General features: G+C 50.0%; 10 protein-coding genes across 10 annotated transcripts; 3 read left to right on the top strand and 7 right to left on the bottom strand.

Annotated features, from left to right (window-relative positions):
* Positions 1–522: 522 nt before the first annotated feature.
* Positions 523–852, bottom strand: N7518_005567 (uncharacterized protein; the record flags this gene model as incomplete). The annotated part of the gene is made up of 1 exon (XM_057186494.1): positions 523–852. The coding sequence occupies one exon, from the start codon at positions 850–852 to the stop codon at positions 523–525; it is 330 nt and encodes a 109-aa protein (XP_057043264.1).
* Positions 853–1,230: 378 nt separating this feature from the next.
* erg1 (squalene monooxygenase erg1) lies at positions 1,231–2,708 on the bottom strand (the record flags this gene model as incomplete). Its single annotated transcript, XM_057186493.1, has 2 exons — positions 1,231–1,499; positions 1,550–2,708. The coding sequence occupies 2 exons, from the start codon at positions 2,706–2,708 to the stop codon at positions 1,231–1,233; spliced, it is 1,428 nt and encodes a 475-aa protein (XP_057043263.1).
* Positions 2,709–3,029: 321 nt separating this feature from the next.
* N7518_005565 (pentatricopeptide repeat protein) lies at positions 3,030–5,927 on the bottom strand (the record flags this gene model as incomplete). Its single annotated transcript, XM_057186492.1, has 1 exon — positions 3,030–5,927. One exon carries the CDS (start codon positions 5,925–5,927, stop codon positions 3,030–3,032), a length of 2,898 nt encoding a protein of 965 aa, XP_057043262.1.
* A 669-nt stretch (positions 5,928–6,596) lies between these two features.
* On the bottom strand, positions 6,597–8,368 carry N7518_005564 (putative tetracycline-efflux transporter; the record flags this gene model as incomplete). The annotated part of the gene is made up of 3 exons (XM_057186491.1): positions 6,597–6,628; positions 6,681–8,130; positions 8,192–8,368. The coding sequence occupies 3 exons, from the start codon at positions 8,366–8,368 to the stop codon at positions 6,597–6,599; spliced, it is 1,659 nt and encodes a 552-aa protein (XP_057043261.1).
* A 421-nt stretch (positions 8,369–8,789) lies between these two features.
* N7518_005563 (ferrochelatase HEM15) lies at positions 8,790–10,185 on the bottom strand (the record flags this gene model as incomplete). Its single annotated transcript, XM_057186490.1, has 3 exons — positions 8,790–9,247; positions 9,304–9,886; positions 9,949–10,185. 3 exons carry the CDS (start codon positions 10,183–10,185, stop codon positions 8,790–8,792), a joined length of 1,278 nt encoding a protein of 425 aa, XP_057043260.1.
* A 311-nt stretch (positions 10,186–10,496) lies between these two features.
* Positions 10,497–12,723, top strand: akuA (uncharacterized protein; the record flags this gene model as incomplete). Its single annotated transcript, XM_057186489.1, has 6 exons — positions 10,497–10,559; positions 10,614–11,234; positions 11,281–12,127; positions 12,178–12,281; positions 12,346–12,561; positions 12,613–12,723. The coding sequence occupies 6 exons, from the start codon at positions 10,497–10,499 to the stop codon at positions 12,721–12,723; spliced, it is 1,962 nt and encodes a 653-aa protein (XP_057043259.1).
* Positions 12,724–13,492: 769 nt separating this feature from the next.
* On the top strand, positions 13,493–15,739 carry N7518_005561 (putative phenol monooxygenase; the record flags this gene model as incomplete). The annotated part of the gene is made up of 5 exons (XM_057186488.1): positions 13,493–13,633; positions 13,725–14,691; positions 14,747–14,769; positions 14,827–15,289; positions 15,351–15,739. The coding sequence occupies 5 exons, from the start codon at positions 13,493–13,495 to the stop codon at positions 15,737–15,739; spliced, it is 1,983 nt and encodes a 660-aa protein (XP_057043258.1).
* A 392-nt stretch (positions 15,740–16,131) lies between these two features.
* N7518_005560 (DUF3431 domain-containing protein) lies at positions 16,132–17,160 on the bottom strand (the record flags this gene model as incomplete). Its single annotated transcript, XM_057186487.1, has 3 exons — positions 16,132–16,180; positions 16,233–16,853; positions 16,913–17,160. 3 exons carry the CDS (start codon positions 17,158–17,160, stop codon positions 16,132–16,134), a joined length of 918 nt encoding a protein of 305 aa, XP_057043257.1.
* Positions 17,161–18,732: 1,572 nt separating this feature from the next.
* N7518_005559 (U2-type spliceosomal complex subunit CWC24) lies at positions 18,733–19,784 on the bottom strand (the record flags this gene model as incomplete). Its single annotated transcript, XM_057186486.1, has 2 exons — positions 18,733–19,194; positions 19,251–19,784. 2 exons carry the CDS (start codon positions 19,782–19,784, stop codon positions 18,733–18,735), a joined length of 996 nt encoding a protein of 331 aa, XP_057043256.1.
* Positions 19,785–20,746: 962 nt separating this feature from the next.
* Positions 20,747–26,362, top strand: N7518_005558 (putative nuclear migration protein (ApsA); the record flags this gene model as incomplete). Its single annotated transcript, XM_057186485.1, has 2 exons — positions 20,747–21,196; positions 21,251–26,362. 2 exons carry the CDS (start codon positions 20,747–20,749, stop codon positions 26,360–26,362), a joined length of 5,562 nt encoding a protein of 1,853 aa, XP_057043255.1.
* Between the last annotated feature and the right edge of the window lie 818 nt (positions 26,363–27,180).

Raw genomic sequence — 27,180 nt, 5'->3', positions numbered from 1 at the left:
TTCGTTTTCCTGCCCAGGTCATGTATTTGATACTTCCTGGATTGCATTGTCTTCTCTTCCAATTTCTAACTCTTTTCCTTGTCCTTCTGGCTTGCTGTCAGTCAACAGTGTCTATAAATGGGAGACCGGGCTGTCAGTAACAAAGACCCAGAGAACAAAGGGAAGAAATGGAGGAAAGGCTCACCTCTTAGATTCACTTCTTAGATGCTCTCTCCCTCTCCCTCTCTTCGTCGTGCTCATCCTCATCCTCTCCTACCTACCTGAACCCACAAGAACACCCCGTGCAGAGCAACCCATCCGCTCTACAATCCACGATAAACCACAAACACCAAAAATCCGTATTTATACATACACACATACACATACACATACCTAAAGGACACATCCCAACCCAACATCAGTCCCACCCAAAAAAAAGGAAAGAAAAGAAAAGGAAAACAAAAAGATGTGGATGATATTCATATCACTAATGCTGTATTTATACTATTGCTTTTTCCTCGCCTACAGCCTAATCTGCGAGGTCTATTCCAGCATATCCTTCGTGCATAATTGCGCCATCCGCTCAGCTAGTGCCGTCATGTCCTTTCTTTCCTGGGATTGGAATTGGTCGGGTCTCCGGCTGCCTGGCGTTGGTGCGCTGCCTTGGTTTGGTCGTGTGGACCAGGCTCCTGTGCCTGTTGCGCCTAACTTCTTTGCGTTTTCATTTTCGTTTTGTTTTGGGGTTTTGGCGTATTCGCTTTGTGTGAAGTTGTTGTTGTGAGGGTTGGGTTTGGGTTTGATTTTGCTGTGTTCTTGGTGTTTGTGTCGTGTTTCTGGTGTATGGGTACCGGAAGTAAGGGAGGGAATGTGCATGTTTGTGGGCTATGGAGGATGTGAATCTTGTGAATTGGTTGGGGTTTTTTTCTTTGTATGTGTAGCATAGAAAGCGTTGATTATTAGAATGTTCGGGATATATTGACATCGTATCATTTATCATTGAAATAATGGTATGACATATAGTATAGTTATAGTACAGTAAATCTATAACACAAACCTGCAATGTATCAGATGCAGTGGGAAAATGCTGGACAAGATTAAATGACATAAGGCGTGGAAGAAAAGACACAGGGTGAAGATGGGATATTAAACAAAGACTTGGCGAGTAACATCGACAATATATTCCACAGGTTACGATGATACCCCCATTGTCGCTTTTGAGGAAAGTAGAACACCAATTGATGACAAGCCAGATCAGTACCAGACCTCGGTCCAGATGTATGGGAAAATCACGACAGAGGCTGTGTACAATATCATGAAGGCGTAGTAGGGGGCTAGGATTAGCTTGAGCGGAGGGGTATCACAGAGGAGAACCCAGATGGAGAGGAAGGCGACGGAGAAGAAGTGGCTGACGAGAACCAGAGGTTTCTTGATCAGACCGGCCAACAGCCCAACAGGGCCGCCTACTGGTCCAACCTGGAAGTAGCGGAAACAGCCACGCTGAAGAGCTCGGAGGTATTGATCTAGAGAAATAATTAGTTATCGGAATTAACCAAAGGGTCAGCATACATACTGTCTGCAGCGAAGAGCGCATAGAGAGCCTGCGCCAGGATATTGATGACTGAAGAAGAAGACTTTCGTCTCCAGTGGAATTCCGCGAGCTGTTCGAGGACAAGGCCTGTATTGGAGAGGGTGGGCACGCGCTCTGGGCTGAGCAATTCGCGGATGAGACAGACGTCGTTGAGCGCCACCGTCATGCCTCCACCCGTGAGAGGGTGCCGCATGTTGAGCGCATCTCCCAGAATCATCAAGCCGGGTGTCTTGTTGACCGCGGCAGGCAGGAAGGAGTTCGGCATTGACCGTAACTGGCCCTGCTCTAGCGCGTCGGAGAACGGCTTCTGGGCACCCTCTGGAAGCTGAGGCAGGATGTTGTTTCGCATGTAGCCCTTGACACCACCGTTCTGCAGCGAGGCCAGAGGAAAGTTATCGGGGATATCGATAAGGATTCGGGTCTCATGGGTGCCGATCTGGTACATGAGCACGGGTGGGTTATCGCTGAGGAGGACATGACCAGTGTTGGGCGCGGGGAGTTTCGCATCGATGAGCTCCAAGCCATAGAACTTTGATCGCCGCGTGGGTGTGTATTGGTGGTGTTGCTTGCGGAAATCCGAGTTGTAGCCGTCGGCGGCCACCGTGAGTTGGCCGAGGTAGCTATCTTTGACGTCCTTGGTCATACACTCAACTCCACGGACTTCCTCGGTATCTGGCGATATGATGAGGCCAGTCACCTTGGTTTCAACCACTGTGACATTGGGACAGGACAAAGCGGCTGCCCGTAGTTTCATCACGAACCGACCATGATGGAAAGCTCGTCCCAACGGTGTGGGTGAGGTTGGACTAGACTTGGGGTATTCGAGGAGCACCGGCTCGCCAAAGTATGAAACCCAGTATCCCTTCACATCAATGCCATCAATATCGTCCAGACAATCCCGTAGCCCTAGTTGCTCGAGCGCCTGAACACCTCCCGGCTGGAGTAGTTCACCGACAATGCGGTTGGGCTCCTCCAACGATTTTTCCAGCAGGATCACACTGCGCCCTTGCTTTCCCATTGCGACTGCAAGCGCACAGCCTAGGACTCCGGCACCGACGATGACAACATCAGCTTCGTGGTTGTCGATGCGGCGTTGAGCGGCCGTGGAGAGGGAAGCGTCGTCTTTGAGCACGGAGGCCATTTTGGGTTTGGAAGAGTAGATAATGTCAGAACGGAGTCGACTGAGGCAGGACCATTATCGGCCTAGGCAATTGATTTAAAGGAAAGTCGATTGGCCTGTGTTTATGGGCTGATGTTTGAGAAAGGGGTGGGTGGTGGCGTGACATGTGAAAGCCTCACTGGATGACCTCTCTCCGCCTTTCCAATTCTACGCTGAAGGAGACACCACGGTAGTGATCGCTCCGAGTGGACTGATTTGGATATACAACGGTAGACAGGCATATATTTATGAATCTATTGAAGATGCCTATTGTACATATACTATTTACACTATTATACATGTTCATTGGGACGCCCGGTGCCCCTGATAATCCTCATACTCTATATACTCATCGTATTCCCCTCCAAGTGAAAACTCCAGGTGATAGTCGGACGAGTACTTCTCCGGTACGTAATGCGCACCCCAATGCGCTGGATTGTTCCACGGGTACTCCGGATCTTCTGAAGGCACAGTGTTCGAGTTTGTGACATTGGACTCGGCCCACCACTTTGCATGATCAGGAGCGTCAAACTGCTTGCGCTTGAGCAACAGGTCCAACTCCCACTCTTCGTCAAAGTTCATGATGAGCTCCCCTAGGTCTGTGGTGGGCAGTAGATGTTGTTGCTCGGTGAGTTTGAATGGCTTGGAACGCTTCAACCTTTTCAACTCCGGGTGAACATTAATGGTTGACCAATGCGAATCACCTTCAAGTTTGGCCTCCAGTGCCCCCACGATTTGCCGGAGTACCAACACTTGCCCCGCAGCATCGTAGGAGCCATCGGATCTGATCGCATTTTCTAATGAGCCCAACTGAGAGGTGGCTTCCACGACGAAGTCTTGATTGAGAGGCTCATTCCGCGAGAGGACTGTCATTATGCACCACCAGACCCCCTTGAAGTTATGGACCTTGGCAAACCCACGCAGCAACATCTTCAATAGTACCTGGTCGAAGCCATGAGAGATCCGCCACCGAGATTGGTAGATTGTTGTGAGGAGATCGACGGCAAGGTCTGGCGTTCCACCCCCAATAAGATAACGGCTGGAAGACGTCGCGCAGAAGTGCTTCACCAAAAGACCCTTGGTGTTGGCACAAACATCATAATATTCAAAAATGGCCATCTTGATCAAGCCTCCATACCCAATGGCTTCTGGGTCTACCTCCATGACCCGTTGGAAGAAGATGGGAATCCACGAAGTAAAACGCTTGCTATGCCGGAGAGAAGGCATATTTTTCCAGTAATCCCATTCGGATGTAATTAGACGTCGCGCGTTCGCCAAGCCTGTCTTTTTGCAACTGAGAATCGCGGCGATCACAGCCAGCTTCAGATGAAGTGGCCTGACAACGAAACCGCCAGTGGATGCGTGATGGTAAATTGCCAGGGCATCGGTGTGTCTGCCCATGTTGATAAAGTGCTCCATCCGCTTGTGGAGCGGAACATATAGACTAGCATTTTTGGATGCCACCATCTCGCTGACCGTTTGAGGGAAAGTTTCCTCGGCGGGAATGTGAATCGGGGCAATTCTCTCCCCCCGTACTGCCCACGTGTCAGAACTAGTCCCAAGGATGCGCCGGGAAGAAGTTAAATAATCTTGTCGATTCTTGGCGGCTTGCTTCAGTCGCCAGATGCCCACAGGGTTGTCGGTCATTGCGAGTTTTCGGCTTTTCAGGAGTGACCTGATAAACCGTTCGTCAATACCAGTATTCCAATTCTGTTCCTCGGCCATTTCCATGATGAGTGCGATCATATCTTCGTTGCCCTTTTCAATGATCGCTTCGAGAATGTGTCGGTGGAGTACCTTGTCGGGTTGTATGTCAAAATCGTTGATACAAGAGATGACGAAGTCGAGAATCTGCTGGCCCGTGTGGGTGGGGTAGTATTCCAAGAAGACACGGTCGAAAATCATAGTGAAATCCTTCTTTGATTGGGTGTATCCATGCTCGTGCATAGCATGCATGCCATCCATGACCCTGTCCCATTCACAGTTAAGTGCTCTGTTGTAGATAATCAAGCCAATGGTCCGGCATCCAGGCTCAGTCCCGTAGTGTGTTGACATAGCCTTGACCATAGCTTCAGCTTCTTCAGCTCGGCCAGTTTCAACCATGGCCTTGACCATTGGGTTGAAAAGTTTCTCGGTTGGTCTTCGATCGAGTGATTCGAGGCGTTTGAGAATGAGGCCGAGTTGGGAAGACAGCAATTCCATGCTCCTGGTCTTCCGCCATAATCCATCAAGATAAGCACCACACAGGCCACAGTCACGGTCATCCTCGAAGCGCTGGAAGAAGAGGAACTTGGCCGAGTCCAACCGTTTGGACTCGATCAGACATCGCAGGATGACCTCCAACAGATGGTTTGGAACAGCGAAGCTAGTTTTGAATTTATCATATATAACGCCGACAGAGTCAATATGCCCCTCTTTCGCAAGGAGATGCATCAGTGTAGCCCACATCTCCGCCGAGACGACACTGACTTTGTCCAGGCGATTGAACAAAGTTCGAGCAACGAATAGGTTTCCTTTGATGCAGTTGGCGGTGAATATAACACATGCAAGCTCTCTGCGTTCCCAAGAGATGTTAGGTGTCTGCCGAGTGTGCGCTAAGAACAAATTCGCAGCAGTGATTTCCCGCTCCTCAGTTAACAACCTGCGGATTTCGGCGTCAAAGGGCAGCTTGCCAGATTCTCGTGCAAGTTCGCCCTGTTGTTTCTCCCGAGTCAGAATTTCAGCGTTCTGAGCTAAACCCGGAGAATCGATGTTTCCTGTGTAATTGGATTGTGCAATTGACTGGCTCCCAAAGAGCGAACGTTTTGAGCGAGCATGGTGTTTTTCCAAGCTGACCAGGGGCTTGGGCTTGGGCTTGGGCTCAAGGTCTTCTGTCTCGAACCCTGGCTCATCAGGTACGTTCCGATTCCTCGCCTTAAGGGATTCAATGCCCATGAATTCGCCCGCCTCTGCTGCCTCGACCATCACCTTTAGTCGTTTGGCGGCAGATGTTGCATCGTAATTCGGCGCACTGCTGTGTAGTGTTCGTTTATTCTCGATGATTTTCTCGGCCATGCGGACCCGGCGATGGGCTTCGTACGTGAGGGCTGCGACGGTGCAGAATCCGCCAACTGTTGAGCCGGCCAGAGCCAATTGGCGGAGCACTCGGAGGGCATTGGGAGAAGGTATTATCGAGCCGCCTTTTGCGGCGCGGGCAAGCATATTGCAGATGTTGAGCGCGGGTTGCGCGCGGGTTCACCAGTCGTACATGAGCGGCCTTGCACCGATGTTCCGAAACGAGCAGACGATTGAAACAAAGGAGATGTAAATAGTTTCAACCACCAGCTATGGTCCAAAATTAGGTGTACAGGCAATTGAAGCGGAGAGCGTAGGGTAAGGTCGGAGTAACATCTTTTTTCCCGATGCAAATCAACTTGCGCGTTAGGCCAGTGCCGGTTGCCGGAGACCGGAGGCCTGTCATACGACCCATGGATCTAACCGCATACAACTTCCATGACTTCATGTCGACCTATAAGATATAAAAATCAGGAGGAAAGGGATATATGATAAAGAAAGTTGGGCTGCATATTCTACGCCTACTCCAGGTCTATCGATATTTGTGTGTTTCTCCGATGGCTCTAGTCTGCCGAGCATGCATCGAGCATCTTCATTACGAAATAACCAACAGCTAGTTCCATAGTCATGTATCCATGAGAGTGGCAAAGTAGAATAAGAAAGACCGGTCTATTTCAATCAATCATATAGAACATCAAGAAAGACGCTACGAAGCAGACATATAACATATAGAAGGAAGCACAGCTTATTATATCAAAGAAAGAACCATCCATTACCGCAAAAGCCCGTCATGCTCGTCGGCATCTTCTTCCAATCTTAGATCAGTAGGGTACCAGCCTCCAGGGTAACTGTCACAGTAATTAGTATACTTCTTGTAGGAGATCAGGAAAATAAACATACCATGCGACCTGATCAGCAGACTCATGAGGAATGCTACACCAAAAACAGCCGCAAGGGCCACAAACACTACCTGAGGTAATGTTGCAACCGTCAGACTATAGATTAAGTTAAAGACAGTAGGTGCGACAACTCGAGCAAGAGCATGCAAGAGACCAGTGGCACCGAGCATCTGTCCAATGCGTTCATGCGGCACATGCTTGGTCAGAGATGACTGCAGAATTGCAGATCCCATGCCACCTAGCGAGGCGACGACACCAGAAATCACCATGATTGATGGTGTCTTGGACAGAGCATAGCCAATGTAGCCCAAAATATCGAATATTATAGATGTGCGGATTAGAACAATGTCCAGCATGTCCGAGCCGCGAATGTTTCCGTCTTCCACGCACGGGGTGCGGAAGAACATGGATATAAGCGGAAGCACCAGGAAAAGATTGATCACTCGCACCACATTAACGGTCGCTACAAACAGACTAGACTCCACGCTGCCCCAGTTGAACATGTATTCGGCGTAGATGATGATAACCTGTACGGTGCCCAGGGCGACTCCAAAGACAGCGGTATCGATAGCAGCCAGCAGAATGATATTCCGGCGTAGAGCCGGACTGGCACCGCGGCGGTTGGGGAACAAGGCACTTGGCTTTCCAACGGCGGGCATCAGAATTGCAAGCGGAGTGAACAGGTTCACTGGGTTCCAGACACGCCAAGAGTACCATTTAGGATAGTCAGCATCCACAATTTTCAAGCGATGCTTCTCGCGGGCCGCGAGCTGTCGTTCCTTGGACAAAGATTCAGGCACGATGAAGAAGACTGATAGACAGAAAGTTGCATGGAATGCAAGCGCAATGTAGAAGACGGGTAGCGTGCCTCCATGCTTGATCAAAAATGCGGCACCGCCTGGTCCAGCTGCAATTCCAAAGAACAAAGCACCGTGGAAGAGACCAAATGCCACACTTCGTTTTTCCGTGGGCGTGCAGTCAGATGCATAGGAATGGATCAAAGCCTGTGCGGTTGTAAATGATCCACCCAATCCATCCATGACTGCTCCAACTAGAAGCATATTGACCGAGACCCGCTCTGGCCATTTAGCCACAATGACAGTGATAACCTCATTGAGTACCGCGCCCATCGCGCCCAGCGCGATCATTTTGGTTCTCCCGTAGCGATCGGATAAGTGCCCGAACCGGGGACTTACTAAGGCTGATAATATACCCGCAACAAGATTGAGATAGAGCTGGAACTGAGCAACCAACGACTGAACTTGTGGTATCTGGCACTGGGGATTATGATCCCCAAATACAACAGGGAGATAGGTGAACCCGGGGTCTTGGGTGGTCTTCTCGGCGAGATAATCTCGGCAGATGAGCGACATGACCAAATTGATCTTGGGCACAGCCATTCCACCAAAACCCAGGGTAAAAAGGACACCAAATGGGAGCAGCCACCAAATCTGTCATGTTTGCAGATTAGACAGTTGTTTCCGGCACTTTGGTCGTAAATCAGTCACTCACACTCGCTCTCCTCCCTTTCGGCCGATTATTCGTAAGGTCAAAAGACCGTCGATGCAGCCCATCGGCTTCATCAATTAGAGGCGTGTTTTCAGTTACATGTTCAATCGGACGAGTCTCTCGAGCTGTGTGCAGCTCCGCAATATCGGGATCCCCCACAAAGAGTTCTTCGTTCTCCATGATGAAGTTGGGACATTGGCGGTGATTTCGGGATTTCGCAGGATTCCAACTTTGTAAGATTACCGCTAACTAGTTAATTGATTTGTAAGATTTAGAGCCACGACACATCATCACCCTCATACGAAAGAGGGGAATGTTAGTTGGATTCCTTGAATTCTTATCGGGATTTCATCATTGGCAGCTCTTAACTCCGGAATCTCCGCAATTGGGCTTGCACATGTGGTCATATTAAGGTGTCATTCTGACGGCCTTTGTATATCGTAAGATGCCCTGCAAGAATTGAAAATATATATCGTACAGTACATTATCCCCGAAATTTTATACTCTTACAACGCCTCGAACGCCTCGTAGTCCGTATACATACAAGGTTGGACTTCCCTAGTCCAAACAAAAACTCATGTAAGCTTAGTTGCTTCCAAGGTTAGACCACCATAGAAGCATGTTCCTGGCCGGCAAAGAATTTCTTCTGACCCAAGCACCGCTCGCTGGTGCAGCCCTGGCAACGCAGTGTCATCTGGGTAGAACACAATTCTCCCTTTTGCAGGTGGTCGCGGGCAATATCGGCAAGTGCCTGGATGAAAACCGGGTTTCCATTCAAGCTCTCTGCGCGCTTGACACCCGGGTTGTTGGCATCATGGATGACTTCCTGATCCAGCTCAAACAGTGTCTCAATGTGGTCACTTGTAAACGCAATGGGAATCAGGATCAAGTCCGTCTGTCCTCGTTTCACATACTCTTGAACGGTATCAGCTGTCTGAGCCCCGAGCCACGCACTAGGTCCCACCTGTGATTGCCAGCACAGGCGGTAGGGGTTCTTGAACTTGAGTCGTTGCATTACGGCATGAACTGTCGCTGCAACTTCGGCTGGGTAGGTATCACCTGTGTGAGAGATTAGTTAGTGTAATTCTAGGGAGTAATCGGGGGACATAGCCTACCTCGGTTGACAACGCTCATAGGCAAGCTATGGGCCGAGAACAGCAACACGACCTGGTCTCGCTTCTCCTCTGGGTATGTCTTGAGTTGAGCCTCGATATTTTGTGCGAAAGCCTCCACAAGACCAGAGTGAGAAGGCCAACGGTCAATGACACTCCACTGGATTGCGCCGGCTGGCTCGGACCCTCCATTAGGGCGCTTTCCCTCGAGACGATTACGCCACTTCCACAGTTCGTTAAGGGAACTGCCGGTCGTTGAGCAGGAGTACTGCGGGTATTGTGTAAACGCCACAGCACGTCCTCCCTTGCCATTGCCAAATCCATCGGCGAAAAGCTGCTTATACATGGTCTCGGTCAATGGGGCAGCGTATCGGAAGGCGACGTAAGGTTTATGCGGCGCGGTCTCCGGGGAGATCTTATCCAATAACTTGCACATTTCTGCGCATTGATACTCGGACCATTTCCGAATGGGCGATCCGCCGCCGATACTTGCGTACTGCTTTTGGATCTTCGAGGTTCTCCGACGTGCGATGAGGGGGCCGATATACGATTGGAGTCGTCCCAGGGGAATCAAATCACCGTCAGCCTGTAATTCATGTGTTAGCATATCAATTCAACGTGGCCAATGTAGCCATTTATGACTCGTACAAATAGTCTGCTCAAAAAGTCCTCCACCTCGTCCGTTGTAGAAGGTCCACCCATGTTCATAAAAACAATAGCTGTCGGGCCCTTGGAACCTGTCGCATTTTGTGTGATTGGCGGTACCACCGTTGCGAGACCTCGTTGATTGCATCTGAGCTGACTGCTAAATGCCGACCGACCTCCGAGAGATGTGGTCTCAGTCAATAACTGTCGGGGGATCGCGAAAAGGCTGCGGAATGCCATAGTTTTGGAGCGACGAATTATATTTTGGAATAGACAAAAGAAAGTAATCTCAAGGTATTAATTGAGGAGGAATTGACAATTCCAGCTTATGTTGGACCTCGGATTTGTTGAATCCGGTTTTGGTTATGTAGCTTTCGCCGCCCACCGGCTGTGGCCAATCACCGTCGGAGAATGTCAGCAGCTTCAGGCATCAGCGTCACCTGACTTTCGTGTTGCCCGCGTCAGAGAGCGCGTCTCGATGATATTTTAGACTTGATTAATTTACACCTTTTGATATTTCCAATCTGTCAAGGCTCTTCTTTGTAACAACCATGGCTGAAGATTACTACACGCGCGAGGAGGATAATTACGAGGACGAAGAGCTCGACCAGACCGTGAGTATCAAAAGCCGGAGATATAGTTACCGATGTTGACTGTTGCCTACATAGAGCTTCAAATCAGTCAAAGATGCGGTGCTGTTTGCCATAGACATCAGCAGCTCGATGCTCACGCCTCGTCCATCACCTGATCCTAAGAAACATGGCGACGAATCACCCGCGTCTGCAGCCTTGAAGTGTGCATACCATCTGATGCAACAGCGCATCATCTCCAACCCTCATGATATGATTGGCGTTCTGCTTTACGGAACGAAATTATCCAAGTTCTATGACGAAAATGAGGACGACCAAGAAGATCTGTCATATCCCCACTGTTATCTGTACACGGATCTTGATGTTCCATCAGCCCAGGAAGTCAAGCAGTTACGGTCCCTCGCATCTCCAGCAAATGGTGACGATGACGTACGGCAGATCTTGGAACCATCGAAGGAGCCAGTTTCAATGGCCAATATGCTGTTCTGCGCAAATCAGATCTTTACCTCGAAGGCTCCAAACTTTTCATCTCGACGACTGTTTGTCGTGACTGACAACGATAATCCCCACGCAGACAATAAGGCAATGCGGTCCGCCGCAACAGTTCGCGCAAGGGACTTGTACGATCTTGGTGTCAATATCGAGTTGTTTCCCATCTCTCAATCAGATCACGAATTCGACACCTCTAAATTCTACGATGTAGGTTATTAGCCTAATTGTATAGCGGTATACTCACAACCAGCAGGACATCATCTACAAAACATCGCCCAGTGATGGTGATGCCCCGGTATACCTACAGCCGGACACCAACGCATCGACTGGTAAAGGTGACGGACTCACATTGCTCAATTCTCTATTGTCTAGCATCAACTCGAGATCCGTACCCCGCCGATCGCTGTTCTCAAATGTGCCACTTGAGATCGGACCTGATTTCAAGATATCCGTCAATGGATATTTGCTGCTCAAAAAGCAAGAGCCTGCCAGGAGTTGCTTCATATGGCAGGGGGGCGAGACTGCTCAGATTGCTCAAGGTGTCACAACTCTAATGTCCGACGATACCGGACAGGATATCGATAAGTCTAGCGTTCGAAAGGCATACAAGTTCGGTGGTGAGCAGGTTTCATTCAGCATTGAAGAACAACAGGCGCTAAGGAACTTCGGTGACCCTGTGATCCGTATTATTGGGTTCAAGCCCTTGTCAGCCCTGCCGTTCTGGGCCAATGTCAAACACCCCTCATTCATCTATCCCTCCGAAGATGGTTACATTGGCTCCACACGGGTCTTTTCTGCATTGCACCAGAAACTCCTCGATTCCGAGAAACTGGCTTTGGTTTGGTTTATCCCCCGCAGAAATGCCTCACCGGTCTTAGCTGCTATGATTGCTGGAGCTGAAAAGATCGACGAGAATGGCGTGCAGAAAATTCCACCTGGGATGTGGATTATCGCTCTTCCTTTCGCAGATGATGTGCGCCAAAATCCAGATAGTAAGATTAACCGAGCAGGGGACGCATTGAATAATGCCATGCGGGATGTTATTCGCCAATTGCAGCTTCCCAAGGCTATATACGACCCTTCAAAATATCCGAATCCTTGTGAGCCTCATTACTGTGATTTGTTGGAAATGATACTGACCAAGTTGCAGCGCTTCAATGGCACTATCGTATCTTACAGGCTATCGCCTTGGACGAAGACTTCCCAGAATCACCAGATGACAAGACTGTGCCCAAGTACCGACAGGTTCATAAGGTTGCTGCTTCCATGCCCCTAGAAATTACGGAAATGCACTGACCGAATGTATGCTTCACCACAGCGCGCTGGCGACTATATTCTTAAATGGGCGGAGGAACTTAACTTGCAGGCCTCCGAGATGTTTGACGGCTCAGCAGCCACCTCCACGCTGGTAAAGCGAGGTGCGAAGACCGAGCCTGCTAGCGACCACCCACCAAAGCGAGTTAAGATTGAAGACAGCGCCTCTGGAGTGGAAGATGAAGTAAAAAAGTGCTTTGACAAAGGCACTGTTTCCAAGGTGAGGATTCGAAATCTCTCGGGTAATTGACCAAACTAATACCTTGTTCAGCTTACGATGGTCGTGCTGAAGGAGTTCTTGCATTCGCATGGCCGTGCTACAGCAGGGAAGAAAGCAGATATTGTAGAGCGAGTTGAGCAGTATTTTGAGCAAAAGCTTTAAACACTGATCGAATTTGCTTAGGATCATCTTGGTGGGATCCAGGGTTGCTGCGATTTGGGCCCGATTAATGAGTTATGATCTTACTTCCTGTTTACTTATGGCCAGAGCCATTTCGAAAGATCAATATTTTTATCCAAGGTGCTGCAAAATACTTCCAGTAATTAACTAATGGAAAGCATAGCCCTTCACCAAGAACCATAGATTTGATGCCCGAAATGGATGTGGGGTACGTACTGTGGGGAAATGGGGGAATTCCGGACTTGATGATCAACACCTACGGAGTACATACTACAGTAAAACATATTTAAAATGAATCAATTGAGACACGAGTAAATATTCGTTATATCCAGGTCTTCGTTAAATGACCAAAGATGTCATACATGCAACAAGACATTCTCCAAAAAAGAGCATCTCACTAGACACATACCTGGTCACCAAAGAAAGGCCGTTTATGTGCCCTGCCTATGGGAAAGTATATTCGCGGAGGTATGAAATATCCCGAATGGTATACCTATGTAACCTAAAGTTTCCATATCCGAACTGCCACCCTCTTCTACCGACGAATTCTTAAAATAAACTATCTACCAGCTTGACCCAATCAAAACAAGCGTAGTTATTGCGCAAATCGCGGATATAAAGATCCCCCACATGAACAGAATCGCGGGGCTACCCCGTAGGCTAAATCAAAAGCGATTTATAAGTATAACTACCTATTTTCTCTCCAGTTACTAATATTCTCAAATAATCTGCTTCTAGCACCCAAAAAGCAATGCCGGTCTTTACTGAGCATTCCTCCTCATCTCGGGACTTGAGAGTCCTACCATCATTTGCACCACCACTACCCCGACTAGCACCCCCATTCAAGCGCGATGATAAAGACGAAGAGAAATATGAAGTAGTCGTGGTTGGCGTATGTACTCTCCACTAAAATGTCCCGATATCAACACAGCATCCAACATCCAACATCCAAACAAAAACAAACCCCTAATATAGAAACACAGGCCGGACCAGCAGGCCTAATGCTAACACTCCTCCTCTCCCGCTACGGCCTAACCTCCACCTCCCTCCTCAGCATAGACACAAAACCAAGCACTCAAAAAACCGGCCAAGCAGACGGCCTACAGCCACGCACACTAGAAGTCCTCAAAACCCTCGGTCTCTCCACCGAAATCGAGAACGAAGCGTGCCAAATGTGGCAATTCGCATTCTGGAACCCGTCGTCAGATCCAGAGAAAGTGATCGAGCGCACATCCGTTGTGCCGGAGATTATCCCGCCAGCGTGGTTCCGCTACGAGGCTACCATCCACCAGGGACGTGTCGAGCGTATCATGGAGACGGATTTGCTTAGGTACTCTGAGCGTGGGATTTTAAGGAATACGGAGGTTGTGGATGTTGGGATTGATGAGGATGGGGATGGGGAGTTCCCTGTGCTGGTGACTATGGTTACGGATGGTGTTGAGAAGATAGTGCGCGCGAAGCATGTTGTTGGTGCGGATGGGGCGCATTCGGTTGTGCGGCGGTGTATGGGGCTGTCGCTGGAGGGGGAGTCGTTGGATCATATCTGGGGTGTGGTTGATGTGGTTGTTGAGACGGATTTCCCGGATATTCGACGTCGGTGTGCGATTCATTCTCCGGCTGGATCTGTTATGGTTATTCCTAGAGAGAGGATTTCGACCGGTGAATACCTCACAAGGCTCTATGTTCAGGTTCCGGGGGTTATGGAGGAGGGTGAGCAAATGCTGGATGGAGGAGAGGGTGGTATGTCTGGGGATGCTCGGCAGCGGAGAAGTAAGATTACCCTCGAGGGGATTCTGAAACAAGCTGCTGATGCGATCAAACCGTACTCTCTCTGTGCTAAGGAGGATGCTGTCGACTGGTGGGCTGCGTATCAAATTGGCCAGCGTGTTTCGCCTGAGTTTATCGTCAATGATTCAAAGGGGGTTGCAAGGGTTTTCATTGTTGGAGACGGTATGTTCGCTTTGAGAGAGTGCACGGAATCGAACTAACAGAAGCACATGTATAGCCTGCCATACACATAGTCCGAAAGTAAGTCTACCAGCAACTCTTCCTAGCACATCAACAGCACTAACTTCCATCCACCAGGCTGGCCAAGGCATGAACGTCTCAATGATGGACTCCTACAACCTAGCCTGGAAACTCATATACCACATTAACGGGCTCGCACCAGAACCGGCCGGTCCTAGCCCAGCCCCATTACTTGAGACATACCAGACAGAACGGCACGAAATAGCGCAACAGCTCATCGACTTCGACCGGAAGTTCTCCACCATGTTCTCAGGGCAAATGGGCGCAACCGAAGGTCTGACCCAAGAAGAGTTCCAGCAGGCTTTCAAACTCGGCAATGGCTTTACCAGCGGCTGTGGCGTGGAATACCCAGAGAACATGCTAGTTGTCCGCGATGAGCTAGACGATGGTGTCGAGAGAAGACGTCCAAACCCCATCAAGGGGACGGAGTATATATCTGGCATCCTGAGACCGGGCCGGAGATTGCTTAATGTCCGATTGCTGCGGCATGCTGATGGGTGGCAGCGGGATATTCATGATGGTATGTCAATGCGATGGGAGTTTGTGGTTGGAATATGATATCTAACTAGATAACACCACAGATATCCCCTCCACTGGCCGGTTCCGCATTCTATGTCTCACATCGACGGACCTTCTTGATCGAAGAAGTGTTTCTGTACAGACATTGGAAAAAGTCGCTCTGCTTGAAGCGCAGTTCCCGAAATCGACTGTTGAGCTGATTATCCTGCATCCCCGGCTGCATCGGTCTTTTGAGTGGAAGGACGTGCCGACTTGTGTGAAGCAGCAGGCTGAGATGCGTTTCTATAATGGGTCGGCTTTGGATAATGCGTATGGTATCTATGGTGTGGACCCGGCACAGGGTGCATTGGTGGTGGTTAGACCTGATGGTTATGTTGGTGTTGTTGCTTGTCTTGATGACGTGCAGAGGGTGGGTGGATATCTGAAGCAGTGTATTCGGACTGTCATGTAATTTGCAGAGCTATTAGAGCATGGAGTCACTTTTGGTAGTGGAGGTCATAAAGTCTGGATGGTATGAGATGTATGCAAGGAAATGAAAAAGACAATGGTAAGAATATATTTTATGTACTCTGATTTTCAAGTCCATCATTAAAAGTGATAGAGTATGTGAATAATGAACCTTGTCCTCCACGCTTGAACGCAATTAATATATAAGAAAAGCACCTCTGAAAACTCCAAGTTCTATGCGACAAAATGGGTGACCGAATTCAAGTGAGTGGGTGTTTGTACTGTCGTAAAAGGTATGTGGTAGGACGCCACGTGGTCCACGAGATGTAGATACCAGCCCGGGAGGTGTCACTGGATTTGAGAATGAACGCTCAACCTTGGAAGTCGAGACCGGAATCAACACTGTCCGTAAACTTGACAATAACATAATTTTTCATCGGGACAACTGTCAAGACGGTTAGTTCAACTTATAACAAATGTGACCGACCATAACTTACTATACCCCTTGCATGCCGAAAATGATATGCCACAAGAACTCCATAACCCGCCCCGACGAAGCGTCAGTAAGCTCCGTGTCGATAATCCATTGCCGGAACTTGATATAATCCTCAATCGGACGCCTCTGAACCTGGTTTCGCGAGACAGCGAATTGCGCGCAGCATGCGGCGCCGATCTTGGCCGGCTTGCGAAGATACATCTGGCCAGCGGACTCCTGCTGCGTGGATGAGGAAGTATTCAAAGGAGGCGTACTCGTGCCGTCGAAGACATCCAACCAGACCTGGTCGGTGACATGACTATTGAAGCGGTGGGCGTCCCTGCAGCCGGGATTCCAATTGCAGCGGAGGTTGACATAGCCGTTTTGCTGGACGAAATCGGACTGCAGACTGCGCATGGCGACGACGTTGTCGTGGAGTGGCGCATCGACGTGCCATGCCATGAGGAAGCCTGCGCGGTGAGCGTGGAGAAAGGCGATGGTCGAGGGGAGATTGTGGTAGTAGTCGATTATATACGTGAAGTAGGCCATGGCTTCGTGGCCTTTGTTGAATGGAGTTGTTAGAACATCAGGATTTAATCGTGTCTCGTGTGAGGGGTTGACAGTGTAGATTGCCCGTTGCCAGCTGTTTAGAAAGAAGGCCAATTAGTTGGGGTCTTCGAAGTGCGAAATCGAAGCACTCACTCAGGAAGCTCGTCTTCCACCCAATCGGTGTTCTCTTCTTCCAGCTTGGCCATCACAATCACCTTATCACCCGGTGTGATCTCGCCGTGTGGGCTTGCGGCAGTGCCATGGCGATCTAGCCAACGAATCACATATGCGCCAGCGCGATATTGATTGCAGATGTCTTGTAGATGTGCCTCGAGTAGATATACTGAGAATAGAATGAGGCAGGTAATGCAAAACCCCGCGATACGGAGTCCGCCTTTCATAATGAATGAAGATATTAAAAAGTCTGGGCCTCTGTGGAGTGGTAGTAAGTGTGACTCGAAGTAGATTCACTACTAAGCCATTGATATGTACCCGATGTATGCGAAATAGGAGTAGAAGGAGTAGAAGGAGTGAATATTCCAAAGTACCACCCCTGAAGGCAAAAAAGATCCAAAATGAAGGCGCGGAATAATAAAGGAAAGAGAGGGGGACTAGTCAAGGCAGATGAAATGGAAATGAAAGATTACCCCGTACAAATAGGAAAAGATTTAAAGTCAAATAGAACCGAAGAGGGAGCTTCTCCCTGGACTTGCCCCGTTTCGACCATGTCATGGCCATATATATCATTGGCCACCGGGGGGCGTTTGACTCCCCTGAGCCGCCTTTAGTCTGATGCCAAGGGGCGTTTGGGTTTTTGGTTTCGGTTTTTGGTCGTTTGAGGGGGAAAGAAAAAAGCTTGGCTTGGACCTACGCTTAACCCCTTTTTGACGAGTTTACGCTAGAGCCATGGACGGGACGAAAGGCTGAACAGTTGATCTTACGAATCGTACTACGGAGGTACACTCCCATCTCCATTCTCGGTATTATTGCACTCTCTGAATCCACCCTGATAATGCGTGTTTCTGTCCGTAAGGGCACGTGGCTTCGACAAGTTGAAAGGCTTTTTTCCAATTTAGGAATAGTCCATATACTAAGGAACTAAGGCGCCCAGACTATTATTAACTACTTACAGACTAAGACAGTGGGGCTCGGTTGCAGTCGATTTTAAATTGGCCAGAATAACCTTTAGTGGTCGGCTCCATTGGTCCTTTTTGTCGATGCACAGCCTACTTGGGGAACATGGAACCATAGTCGAATATAGTCGAATAATATTAATCTTAAATAATACGTACCGTCATATATTAATGGACCATGAAAGATTCAGGGCCCTAATATGCGGGTTCTTATTTCTGTGGCTGTGACGGCCCACATCTTGATCAAGTGGATTGCAATATGTCTTGTAAGACCTCTGAGATCGGGGATTGATACTCCGCAATGTAGCTAAATCATGTAAAATGGGAAGGAATATCCCGAGGGGCATCTGATGGAATGCAAAGTGATTGTACGGAGTATTGTATCGCACCATAACTAGACTGCACTTGGCACTGGCGACTCTTGATTAACTTAGCGGGGAACATGAGCCATTTAAAAGGCCCGGGCGCGGTTTTATTGCCGTGGAACTACGGAATATGTCCGCGTTAGGGTTGCGTCGCATGCCGCGTGGTCGGCATTATTCCTTGGTCTTGTTGACGAGCGTATTGTTGTATTGTCTATGGCTAATGAATGGTCAAGCCCTGGTACACACCTACAACGTACATGGTACAACATATATACCTTAATCCACTTTGCCACATTATATTACCAGGCCTAGAAATGATATACATGGACGGAGTATTCTCTTTGATTTGCGTTTATATGTTACGACGCATTATTACGATCAACTGATTTTCCAGTCGCGTTGTAATAGAATATGCAATGAGAAGTGTGGCAGTCCAGCTGCTTTTGTGTTTATATTATGCTATCCAGAGATCCGGCTAATCACTATCATCCTCTTCATCGCTAACCTCCTCCCCCTTTGCAATCGCCTCTTCTCGAATCCTGCGCGCACGTTCTCGCTTCTTGTTCAGAAGAGTATTCAACTTCTTCGCAACGTTGAAGACACCCCCAGTTCCCTCGCCACAAGCAGCACACGACGGAGTCTTCCGGTACCGCTGCAGGGCACAGGCTTCACAGAAATAGTGCCCACATTTGGTGATGATAGGTTCTTGATAGGGCTTCACACAGATTAGGCAGGCAAATGGGATGCTCTCTAGCAATTCATCTTCATCATCTTCATCGTCTTCTGCGTCGACTTTGCCCGCACCTTTTCGCTGGGAAATCACTCGCCCGGTTAATTGCTTGCCCTTGGTGTTGACTTCCCAGTCCCGATCCAGCTCCCATCCTGCCTTGTATGCCTCGCGAGAATGGAGATATTTACAACTGTCTCCAAAGCCACACTGATTTTAAATAGTTAGTCTCGATCCAAAGACAGATGCAGGCGAGGGTAACTCACGTAGCCAGTTTGTTTCCAATCCTTGCACACATCAGGGGCATAATCCGTGACTGTAATAGTCCTAACATTGGTCGCTGCTTTGACAGGACCGAATTTCCCCGGTGCGTCGGGGTTCTTCTGGATGAAAGATTGATAGTTGGCAGCGCCCTTGTAGCTTCCGTCTAGCTGTGAGGTAGAAGGGGCTGGTTTCGCCCGGGTTGTGCCCAATAAGTTCTTCTCGCTCAAGTTCTCATCGTACCAGTCGGAAGCTTTGGTGGCATCGTTGCTCGAGGTTAATGGAGCAGGAACTGCTGCTGTAGGTCCGTCTGTGTGCTGTTTCCTTGTCGCATTTGTCGATGAAGCGGTGACAGCTGCATTCTTGCGTCGCCTCTTGATTCGCCGCCCTTCTTCGTCATCGGATGATATAAAGTCGGAGTCGGAGTCGGAAGCTGGAGGTGGCGTCGCGGGCTTCTTGCGAAAGTTGGCTTTGCCCTTGGAGCGTTTCTTGAAAGCGACTTGGGGGACAGCGTCTGCGACTTCGTTTTCTTCGCCCATTGTGTTTTGTATGTTGGTGAAGATCAGTCGAATAGATCAAGCAATTGTGTCAGATGCAAAGGTTGTAAAGATGCGGCGCATTTCCAAAGTCGAGGCCATGAAAATGACTAAGCATGTCGATGCAAACAAGACAAACACCCCCTTACTTTGGGACGCGTTTGATAGCAAAATGGCAGCCAAACACACGCAGGAACCTGTCGAATCAGCGTTTCATATGTTTTTACAGTTTCATAGTGAATTCCAAAGGTCCCTTCAGGGAAAACAAGATAGCCTAGTATCGTAGATTGATCTCTCCGTATGGGATGATCATCGATCGTGAATCTCAAACGCCGGCGCCAATAATTGGCAAATAACAATACCACGTTCACTCTACTCCGTACCTCTCTTCCCTTTTCTCCCCCGCCGAGTCATCCAAACTCGACCTGTCAAATCACTCCCTACGCTCCCTTTCCTTCTTTTCCGTTCATTTTTTAGATAGCTATCCTTCTGTTTTCCCTTTGTCTTTTAGTCTTTCGTTTATTCAGACTGGGGCCCATTCCAAAGGTCCTGCAGATCCCGAGCACTTTGTTGTGGTTAGTTGCATCTCTGCGCGCGTGTATCTGGCCAATCTCACTGGGAGCTCACTGATTCGTCCGAAGGTCGGTGTTTGTTATTTTTAATCGTGTGGGCTTCCCCCTCTTCCCTTCCACATCTTTCAACAGCGTACCGTTTGACGCCTATCGCATCAACATCAGCGTGTTAATCCCGAATCCCTGAACAACCTTTGGTCGCTGGTCGGCTCGGCAGAGACCTCCACGGAAAGCGTCTTGTGACACCTTTGACCGAGTGCGGCGATTCGGATAATGCCCGCGGCCTAGAATCATAACAACGATCAAGCCGCGAGTCCCTGATATCTCAACGGCAACTGTGTCCTCGGCATTAAGAGGATTCAGATGCCGTTCGAGGCCCCTGATTCCCACATAATGACCACATCCAACGCTGAGGCCACCGGGCCATTTGCGTCCATGGACGACCCCTTCGTTGCGAATTCCGGAAGGCCAACTGCTCGTCGCGACTCCAATCGATACTCGCCCTTTGATAGTCAGTTATACAGCCTGAATGCGTCTTCACCAGCACAAGCTAAACGGGCCCTCGAGGCCCACTTGGCGGAGACGGAGCGCCGTCTGGAGGAGGCCTCAAGGCTAGGAACGGCCCTTATCGATCAGCAACGGCAGCTCTCGGAGCAGTTGAAGGAGGTTGAGCAGGAGCAGAATGAGGGAGAGATGGGCCCGGAACTGCGACGCAAACTGGCAGATTTGGAAAAGGAGTACAATGAGATCGGCTTGGAGTCAGCACGAGCGTTTTTAGGACCCAAACGTCTTGCCGGAGGCCCGGAGGATGCTCAACTTGGAACGCTATCTTTCGATCAAAAGGTACTGCCTGGGTTTACATCTAACTCTAACCGAACTAACATCGAGCTCTGATAGTCACCCTTAAATTCCGCTTTGTTCGCCAGTCAAGCCACAAACTCCCCTAGCAAAGTCAGCGTTCCATCCCGCAAGCAGCGCAATCAACCGTCGAACCGTGTCCACGATATCGAATTTGCGACTGAGATCTCCACTTCACTTTTGGCCCAGGTCCGCCAACTGCAAGCTCTTCTCGCAGAACGAGATGAGACACTCAAGTTTGTTAATTTGGAAAAATCTAGACTTGAGTTGGAGGCAGAGGGTTATGAACAAAGGATCCGGGCACTCGACGACAGTGAGCAACGCTACAAGGACGAGAACTGGGCGCTGGAGACTCAAGCACATGAATTTATGGCAGCTGCAAGGGAGGCCGCGGAACGTGAACAACGGCTCAACACTACCATCACGTTGTCGACTTCGGAAAAGAACGCCGCGGAACGAGAGCTGGAGGAGCTAAGGCAGACCAATGCGAGGCTGCTTGAGGATCAGATCCTCACGCAGAAGGCAAATGATGCGGAAATCCACCTCTTGCGGAGGAACCTGACTGCTGGCGATGCGGAAAAGGCCGCGCTCCAAAAGAAGCTGATAGAGATGACTTCTCAAAATCAAGAACTCGCCAAGGCCGTTGCCATGAGGCTCCGGGACTATGAAAACCAAAACTCGAGGGATATTGCATATGACGACGAGGACAATGAGCCCGAGCAGATCACACCTGAAAGCTCTCCGCCACCGTCCCCCAACAAGTTCACTCCCCGCCATGGCCATCTCGAATCGGAAACATTGAAGAGCTCGCTCGGCCATGCTCATCGCATGATCCAGAGTCTTAAGAGCACAATTCATCGCGAGAAGACCGAAAAGATTGAGCTCAAGCGCATGCTGCAAGAGGCTCGGGATGAAGTTGAGCAACGCCGCCGTGAGAGCACTACGGTAAACGCAACCAGCAAACGCCAGAAGACGAAGACGGAGCCGTCCCGAAAGCCTCCCCGCCCAGATCTTTTGGGCGCAGGCCGCAAAGAGATATCAGTTGTTGAGCTTAACGACACCGATTGGGAAGACAATGCGGGCCAAATCAGTCCTACCGAGACCCACACCAAGGCGTTATCCACTAGAGGCCGCTCTCGCTCGCCGTCTCCCGATGAACCTAGCGACGTCTACCATACAGCCACCGAGGCGGAAGATGGATTTGAAACAGCGAATGAGATGGCAACCGCAACTGAGAGCGAAGCATTCCAGACTGGTGTCGAAAGCATGGCGGATGACAGCAGCGATTCTGCAGATCTTACCGAGACAGAAAACGTACAGACAACTCCTCGCCGCCGAGTGCCTTCTCCCCTGCTCCTGGCCAAAGCTCGCAATCGCAACTCATATAACAGCACTGCTTCCGCATCTTCCGATGAGGAAGAATATGATAAAGTGTTCGACTCTCCGAGCCAAAGGAATGCCTCCAGACCCCGTGTTAAGTCTAAACGTAGCGTGAGACGCATTCGTCCATCTGGAGAGGCCACATTCGCATCAACCAGTCGACCTTCGAGTTCACGCGAATCCGCAGCACCCAGCTTTGCGCCAGTGCCAATAGCTCAAGAGGGCCAGAGCCTCTTTGCCGAACTTGGAGAGCTCGAGAATATTGAGGATGACGAAGTAAACTCCCAGGCTTCGACACCCCGCATGGAGCCTGCATCGGGCTCACGCAGACCCTCGGATGCAATGCTGGATGCACTACCTAAGCCCGCAATGGTGGATTCTGGTGTTATGACTGAACCTTGGGAGCCCACGTCTATCAGTACTGGCATTGTTGCTGGAGCTGTCGGTCTTGCTGCAGGAGCTGCTCTGCCGCATGCTCTTGCACCTGACGCAACTCAAACAGACCGGGAGATCGGCGAGGAAACAAAGGCGACTCCACTCAAGCCCTCATCTGATGACCCATCGAATGTTTCTTCCCCGCAAAACATGCTTGTGGGCGATCGTTCGGTTCAAGACCAGCAGGACGATGTCAACGCTCAACCAGATCTACCCGAAATGGGCATAGCGCACGTTTCTTCCCAAGAAACCACGCCTTCCGCACCTAAGCGTCCTGATCTGAGTGTCTCATTCATTACCGGGGGCACCACCACACCAGTGAAGCATGTCCTGCCCGCACCGGAAGTGCCGGAGATGACGATATCTTCAATTTCATCACAAACATCTCATCCTATTCAACCAACGGTTTTCGTGCCTGAGCCAATCATCAAGCATGTCGAGGTTATCAAATACGTGGAACGCGAGCCGGAGGTGCCCGAGCTGACATTCTCCTCCATCACCACTCAATCAACCTCCCCTGTCCAAGCAACAGTTGCTGTGCCAGAGCCTATCGTCAAGTACGTCGATGTGATTAAAGAGGTTGAACGCGAGCGTGAAGTTCCAGAACTGAGCTTGTCGTCTGTCGCCGCTCAGTCGACAGTACCTATCCAGGCAACTATTGCGGAACCAGAACCCGTCATCAAATACGTCGAGCGCGAGCGCGAGATCCCCGAGTTGACATTATCTTCCATTAATAATCATTCTACTGCGCCTGTTCAGGCAACACTTGCTGTGCCGGAGCCTGTCGTCAAGTACGTTGATGTGATCAAGCACGTTGAACGCGAGCGTGAAGTACCAGAGTTGAGCTTCTCTTCTGTCGCCGCTCAGTCGACGATACCTGTCCAGGCAATCCAGGCAACTGTTCCCGAGCCGGAACCCATCATAAAATACGTCGACGTAATCAAACACGTCGAACGCGAGCGCGAGATCCCCGAGTTGAGCTTCTCTTCCATCAATAATCAAACGACTGTCCCTGTCCAGGCAACTCTTGCTGTGCCGGAGCCTATCGTCACGTACGTCGAACGTCAGCCTGAGGTGCCTGAATTGACCTTCTCCTCTATCACTGCTCAAACCACCGAGCCAGTCCAAGCAACTGTTCCCGAACCGCAGCCGCCTGTCATTCAATACGTTGATGTCATTAAGCACGTTGAACGTGAGCGCGAAGTGCCAGAGGCAAGCTTCTCTTCTATCACCACCCAATCCACTGCGCCTGTACACGCAATACTTGCCAAGGCGGAGCCGATTATTGAATACGTCGACGTTATAAAGCACGTTGAGCGCGAGCGCGAAGTGCCTGAGTTGACGTTCTCTTCGATCACCACTCAATCTACTACGCCAGTCGATGCAACTGTTCCTGAACCCGAGCCACCTGTCATCCAATACGTCGATGTTATCAAGCATGTTGAACGTGAGCGCGAAGTACCGAACTTGACGATCTCTTGCCTCGATCCCGCATATACGGAGCCTATTGTTCCAAAGCCCCGCCTTGTCCCTACGCCGGAATTGTCATTCTCCTCCGTGCGCTCTGTGGAAACTCATCCAGCGAAGTCTATGCCATTTGTCATCCCTGCGGTGGCAGACTTATCTACTCAAATCGAGCCGACAGAGTCAAAGGCTGGGGCCGCTGTGATGGTCCCCGGAGAGCAGCCTGTTGGCGCTACTCGTAGCCGCCCTAGCACAGCTAATAGTGATCAGCTCGCTGGTGCTGGACTGGCCTTGAACGATATCTCTGGCAACGCCCTACCTCGTTCTGTTAGACAGCAACCTAGTTCAGTGAGCATGGACCAAGGATCCCAGACTATCCTGTCCTCTAAACAGATAGATCAAATCCTCATGGATCGTGTGTCCGCACGCCCGCTGTCTTCCGACAGTCAGGTGACGGACAGCTCACGGGAGATTGCCTCAGTCACTGCAAGTATCACAACTCCTCATGTACCACCCAAGGCTCCGACGCGACCTCGCCTTTCGCAAATTCAGGCTGCGAAGCCAACAACGCCAAGTCACCGCCGGCCCCACAGTTCAGCCAGTCAGACATCTGGTGCCAGCCATCCTCCACTACCCTTCGATCACCGGGAAGCTATCACAGCAGCCGAGAAGAAGTCCATCGACGTGGCTCCGCCATCCCCTACGTCTGTCATGGGGCCTCCTTTGGCACCTGCCTCTGCCTACCGCATGAACTCCCAGCGCCCACTTACGCCAAGCGAACACGCTGCGCGGGCAAGCTCTTCAAGAACCGGTTCATCTCAGGCCAGAATGAGGAGAGGAAGTCAAAGCCAGATGTCTCGACGATCCTCAGTCTCGTCTTTTGCGTCTGAGCTCGAGGAGCGTTTCAATATGGCCCCTCAAGTTGGCCCCATGCCTCAGGGCTATGGACCTAATACTGATCCGCGCATGATCCAGGCGATTACTCAGACCATGATTGGTGAATTCCTTTGGAAGTACACTCGAAAGACCGGCTCGTCGGATATGTCCACAACACGGCACCGACGATACTTCTGGGTTCACCCGTATACCCGTACTCTGTATTGGAGTACGCAGGACCCGCAAACTGCCGGAAAGACTGAGCTCCGTACCAAGAGTGTGCCTATCGAGGCTGTTCGAGTGGTTGCCGACGACAATCCGTATCCTCCGGGTCTTCACTGCAGGAGCTTGGAGGTTGTCAGTCCTGGCCGACGAGTTCGCTTTACGGCTACGACGAGCCAGAGGCATGAGACGTGGTTCAACGCGTTGTCTTACCTCCTTCTGAGGGAGACCAACGAGAGCTGCGAGGACAATAACAGCGTATCCCTTGACGACATCAACGAGTTCAACCCCCCAAGCTTCCGGTCTAGCTCTCGTCAGAACGCACGACTGTCGTTCTCATCTTACAATAGCCGCACCGCTCGTCATGCATCCAAGCAACAGCGGCGAGCGGCCTCGGCGATGTCCATGCGATCCTCCGGGACTCTCGGTGGCCGTGCGTCACCGGCGCTCAGCTCACCTGTACCAAACTCGTCGTTGCAAGTTCCTGATGATCGCCAACGTTCTTCGTCAAGACTCAGCACCATCTCAAGTTCGATTCGGGGATCCATCGCAAGTCTGAAGGTACGGCACGGTCAATCTCCCAGTATCAACGATGAAGTTCTTCATGGCCAAGAAAGTGCCGATGATCTGAGACAAGTGATCGAAACCCAGGAGCAAGACCGACTTGAAAATGTCCGTGCCTGTTGCGACGGAAAACACGATGTTGGCTCCCTTGCTCGCACCAGTCGGTACAGCCCGAGGGTCAATCGCATGCACTCACCCCACCATCGCTGAACATCCAATGAGATTGGCATTTGTTCGTAGGGTTTGTGGGCAGGTCCTCAACCCAGACTCGAGTCACTTATAAAGATAATGACGACGAGTCTCCTCTTATTCTGTATCTTGTCCAACCAGCAACCCTTCTAATAGTGTTTTTAACCTAACTTCTTTCACACGAGCGTGGAATCCCTCATACCTCAAACCGAGACTCATGTACTCTTTGGTGATTCTGGACTCTTGGCTCCGACCCCCTGAATAGGTTCACCTAACTTCCTCCGCCTTCTCTCACCTACGATCTTTTTCTTTCTTTGCTCTCTACAGATCTCAATTCTCCTGCGTCTGTTCTGTCTCTGTCCTTCGTTCAATCATTCCGTTCTGGAACGTTTCTCCCAATCTGAGTCTGCTATTTCCTTATAATCTCCTTTTATGTGATAATCCTTGTGACCACTACATGCCGTCGTCTTTGTACTGATAGGCACCGCTCTTTCTTCCGGAGCATCTGTTGAGTATTTGTGCAATTTGCACCAACCCAGGATGCTAGATACTAGTCTATGTTCAATTTTGTTGGATTAAGCCTGATTACTTTTCATCTCGTAAGATGTATGATCGTGAGATTATAATTAGCTATCGGAATAATCACGCCATTGCCATTCATTCATTGGTCATCTTCAGACCACAGCCCTAGTCAGCTAAGTATGTGACTTGTTTATCGCCGACCCCACAAAGCTCCCCGGTCACGTGGTGCATTTCCGCTAACTATATCAACCTTTTCTTGTAATCTCTCCTCTTACATCCATTGGAGTTGGTGAAATCGGATTTTGACCATCTCTGAC

Source organism: Penicillium psychrosexuale (genome assembly GCF_028828465.1).
Source record: "Penicillium psychrosexuale strain IBT 29551 chromosome Unknown utg000003l, whole genome shotgun sequence".
Classification (NCBI taxonomy): domain Eukaryota; kingdom Fungi; phylum Ascomycota; class Eurotiomycetes; order Eurotiales; family Aspergillaceae; genus Penicillium; species Penicillium psychrosexuale.
This window is presented reverse-complemented; position numbering and strand designations above follow the sequence as displayed.